Source organism: Penaeus japonicus, unplaced genomic scaffold (assembly GCF_977035675.1).
Source record: "Penaeus japonicus unplaced genomic scaffold, GWHDUDI00000001_assembly GWHDUDI00000023, whole genome shotgun sequence".
Taxonomy (NCBI): Eukaryota; Metazoa; Arthropoda; class Malacostraca; order Decapoda; family Penaeidae; genus Penaeus; species Penaeus japonicus.
Window position 1 is genome coordinate 12837464 of NW_028234425.1, and position 5000 is coordinate 12842463.

The following is a 5000-nucleotide window of genomic DNA, read 5'->3' on the forward strand; positions in this document are numbered from 1 at the left end:
AGTCATTGTCAGTTTCAGGACAGAAACCATCTACTGGTTAAAATATTCAGTTTAGATAAGAGCAAGAAATTTATCCCTAATAACATATCTGCACAAGATCTTTCAGCTTACCCGTTTGGATACTGAAACTGGCGGTGGAGGTCCCATTCCCACGACCTGGGCCCGAGGTAAGCGGCGACCTGGGGTGTGTCCAGGGCCGAGCGGGAGGCCAGGTTACCGTTTCCGATGTTACTAATGCTCAGTTTCGCACCTGTACCACAAATGCGACAGAGATGAGCAGAATATCCGGGCGTAAGTACTATGATAAGTATTTTATTATCTATCTATTCAGATAGATAGATTTGATATAACTAGATATAAACATACAAATATGATCATATTTTCATAAAATTTACTTTAAAAACAACAACAGCTACACATCATTTCTAACCTTTGGCAAAAACTTTACTGCCTGGAGTCATGTACAAGTCGGGAGTTCCTTCTTCTTCATTGAGTACCAAAGTCCACTTGAGATCGATATCTTTAGGGAAAGCAGAAAGTTAACGTTCGAGGTGATAAAACTGTATAATTTGTATGGTACTATTCGTTATATTACGTCAAGAGACAGGTACCAGATTTCAAGAACACGATGATATTCCAGCCATAAACACCAGTCCATGAAAAGAGACCAAGGGGACATACCCTCGTTGCATTCCTCCTCCATGCTGATGCTATCCTGCGCAGGCTTGTCTGTTGAGCCTTTAGCTCGAATTGTTGCCACTAAGAAGTACTGGCCACAAGTCTGGAATATCTCAATGTTATTATCCTCGGAATCATTGACTCACCTTTGATTATTTGCTTGAAACATAATTACTATTTAAATTTCTTATAATATACACTTTACCTTAATACAGTTGCATTGAAAAACAAACAAACACAATCTCACTAGTAATAAAAATGATTTCTCCCAATGTAGGCCTACCTGCAATGAGCCAGGCACTGACGCTGTTGACACATCCACTTCCTTAGTGGTTCCTGTCGTCGGCAGGTCTGGAAGTACAAAATCCAGTCAAGTCCTCAATGTCAGTGTCAAGGCATGCCACTTAATACTAGGTAGTAGTTATTCTTATAAGGAACTTCTTCCAGTTCTAGATAAGAATGTAACATGATGAAATGTCAATGTGTTGCCTACTTACATATAAAAGCTTGGTATGTAACAATAGAAAAAATATAAGGATGATTTGTATTGATAACCGGGAGTAATGAATTAACTCTTAATACAATGAATTATGACCTATATATGAAGCTTTACTCAATAACGACGGATGGTATCTAAATATGCCATGAAGGTTGACCTCAGTTCGCATGACACTGGAGGTTGCTTTCTGTCCTGCAACCTATACAGGTGTGGAGATTTATAGCTGACAATGCAAACTTTCAAGCTAGTTTTTTATTGATAAAAAAAGAATAAGCTGTGCAAAATCAAAGGTGAGGGAAAAAAACATCGTCCTTGCAATTTAAATATTTATCTTATACGGGTGACATTCAAATGATTGTTCATATATTTCATATTTATTTGGGGTAATATTCTTCTGCATTATATGATAGGCTCGCCCGGAAAATGAATCTAATTTGATAATTACTTTTGACTACATCCGTTCCTAAAATGCTGTCGCCGCAAAATAAATTTAAATTTCAGGTAAAGCGCGGGAAGCATTGATGACGTCACAAGAGGCCTCCGTCTCCCTTGCCCCGTCCCTAGATCACTTCTTCATTTACCTCAACAACCGTTTTTCTCTCTTACATCAATTCACTTTTTTCTCTTCTATTCGCTCATTCATTAACTCCCCTCCCCCTCTCTCATTCATTCATCCAATCTCTTTCTCTTCCTCTTACTATCTGTTATTCATTCTCCCTTTCTTCCATCGTCATCTGTTCTCCCTTCATCTTTCACCCTTGTTTTATTTGTTTCTCTTAGTCATTTACCCATTCATTCTCTCTTTCTATCTGTCTGGCGGGCGGGCAACATTGAATCCGTGTCTACTACTAGATGATCTGAATTATCTCAGACTTAAAATTTACTCTTTCACGCCTCAGCCCTTTCGATCACTTCCCTATTGTCGTCCACAGAGCAAATTTCGCACGAAAAATCAGGCATATCTAAGGAAATGTAAGTCAGTTTCTCGTTTGACATGATAAGAGTACCGACTAATCACCGTGTGACGTCATCAAAATTTCCCGCTTTTTTCTTGAATCTAAACATGGCTCTGTGGTCGGGCGCATTTCACGGGCGATTTCAGCTAAAACTACTGAGCGGACTGAATTCCTTTGTTGATGAGGATTATTGTATGATACCAAAGAATATATTTTTTTAGCTACACACACAAATAATAATTAATAATCAACATTCATCCTCAAGCAAAAATCATGGCTCATATCCTAACTAATCCGTGAGATACGAGGAAGGTGGGTTGGGGGTGAAACGATAAACCAGTTTAATTCTATACACAGAACCGTGATACGAATATGGATACACACACACACACACACACACACATATATATATATACACATTTATATATACATGTATATATATATATACATATATACATATATACATATATACATATACAAACACACACGTTATTCCTCATAAAAAGATAGCTCTCTCGGACGAAAAAAAACAAGCGCCTCTGACGAGTCACGCGTCGAACCCAAACAAACCTGCGACGACCAGTTCCTGTGTGAACGCTGGCGTGAGGTCAGCCATGGCACTCGCGCTAAGGGATGAGCCGAAGGGAGAGACGTAGAGGTTCATCTCCTGGGTAACGATTTCCCCGCCCTCGTTCATTACCTCCACCACTTTCTGTGGGCGGGAACAACGGCAGAAGGAAGGTTATTCCAGAAAGCATTTAGAATTATGTCTGTTGGAATATGATTTTGAAAAAGGTCAGTGGAAGAATGGGTCTTCCAAAAAGTGCTGTGTTAACGTAAGGGTAGAGCTAATCCCTGTGATCTGTTTGTATCATTCCCTCTATTGCTGTTATTCGTAAAGAATATTATTTTATGTATTCTTTAATTCATACTGGAAGGTCTATCAGCTTGTTCCTATCAATGGCCATATAATGGACCTTACATGACCCAATAATCAAAATTTAAACATTATGGTTTTGTAACATGAGTTTCTGATTCCATAAACATCACTTGAGAAAAAGAAATGCCGTTACAAAACAACTTATTGTTCTCATTAACAATATCCTTTGTCTCGATAGTCGATATAACCAATGTATCAGTTGCGTGACTAAAACCATGAAAGCTTTACAATGCTAAAACTTTTGGATATTGCGACGGTTAATGTGAAAGAAAACTTGTACATAAAAGATCAATACGTTTAATTATAATGCAGCAAGGTTACTCGTGTTTACGTCCGAGAGTGGGATAGTTCCTCTCCCACTCTACTGATGTCCTTAATTACATTTCATTGAAGTCGACTATAGATATATATGCAAAACAAATATGAACATGTAATTTTAGATGGAAGGTAGATACAAGAAACCGGATATGTAAATATAAACGGTGAAAAAATAGAAATGAGGTAATTTTATTAATTTAATACTACGTCTGGTGTCAATATCGTTTTATCTTATTAAGTGTTTCTTATTACACTGGTAATTTTCTTAATTAATTGTGTGATCATTGTCATCATCATTAGCAACAATATATACTATAGGTGTATCAATAGTAGTAATCGTAATAATAATGGCAGTGTAGTTGTAGTTGTCGTAGTAGTAACAGTAACAGTAACTTAAACAGTAATAACAGTAGTGCTAGTTTTAATTGCCCTCTAATTGTCGTTATTCGAATAATCATTACTATCTTTACTGTATCCCTACTATCATTACCGTCATTATCATAATTTTCTTAGCACAACCAATATCATCATAGTTGTTGCTGACATTGATTTTGGTCTTGATAGTGCTGACATTATGACCTTTGATGCGATGGTCAATGGTAGTATAATAATGCTCCTACTTTTGTCATTATTCATATTGCTTTTCATATTGATTGCATTAAAGTAGCTTGTTCTTTTCCTCACGGTCACTAATTATCATTATCATCAGCAGTAGCAACATTTTTATTTGTTTAATCATTCTTATGATTATAATTGTTGTTATTATTATTAAGATCATTATCATTAGATCATTATCATTACCATTATTATTATCATTATCATTATTATTATTACTATTATTGTCATTATCAGTATTATTACTATTATCATTATTTAAAATTGTTATCAGTACCATTATCATTATCACTGCTACTACTACTGCTACTGCAACTACTACTATCATTATTACCATTATCTATTATTACTATTATCATTATCATCATCATAATCTATATCCTTATCATCTTTCTCTCCCAGACAAGGGGTCTTCATCGAAACAACACGATGAGCACCTACCGTGTCTTTGGTCCAAGTGACGCCCTTGATGGAGAAATCTGCATGGACTCCCCTCGTCGCCACTGCCAACAGGAGGAGTAGGCCTCCCAAGGGCGGCGCCCCTCGTGCCCGCGCTCCTACCATCCTCTCCACTGCCTGAGGGAGAGAGGGGAGAAATTAGCGTATCTTTTGTGAGGTGTGTCATTGGTTCCCTTATTACATTACGCACAGACACGACACTCAAATACACAAATGTATGAATATATATGTATATATATGTATATATACATATATGTATATAAATATATATATATATATATACATACATACATATATATATATGTATATATATACGTATGTATATATATATGTATATACATACATACATACATACATGATTACATTCATGCATATATATATATATATATATATATATATATATTATATATATATATCATATATATCATATATATTACATACACACACATACATACACACACACATAATATATATATATATATATATATATATATATATATATATATATATGTATATATATATATATATATATATA

General features: G+C 35.5%; 1 protein-coding gene across 1 annotated transcript in view; it reads right to left on the reverse strand.

Moving 5' to 3' along the window:
- Positions 1 to 5000, reverse strand: part of LOC122248969 (uncharacterized) — a 32329-nt gene that overhangs the window by 12149 nt on the left and 15180 nt on the right. The window contains exons 2-7 of the mRNA XM_043009427.2: positions 4448 to 4582; positions 2704 to 2845; positions 962 to 1029; positions 682 to 781; positions 431 to 520; positions 112 to 250 (exon numbers count right to left, since the gene is read on the reverse strand). Of these exons, the coding sequence (XP_042865361.2) occupies positions 112 to 250; positions 431 to 520; positions 682 to 781; positions 962 to 1029; positions 2704 to 2845; positions 4448 to 4570 (662 nt within the window). The 5' untranslated portion in view covers positions 4571 to 4582. The remainder of the gene's footprint in view (positions 1 to 111; positions 251 to 430; positions 521 to 681; positions 782 to 961; positions 1030 to 2703; positions 2846 to 4447; positions 4583 to 5000) is intronic.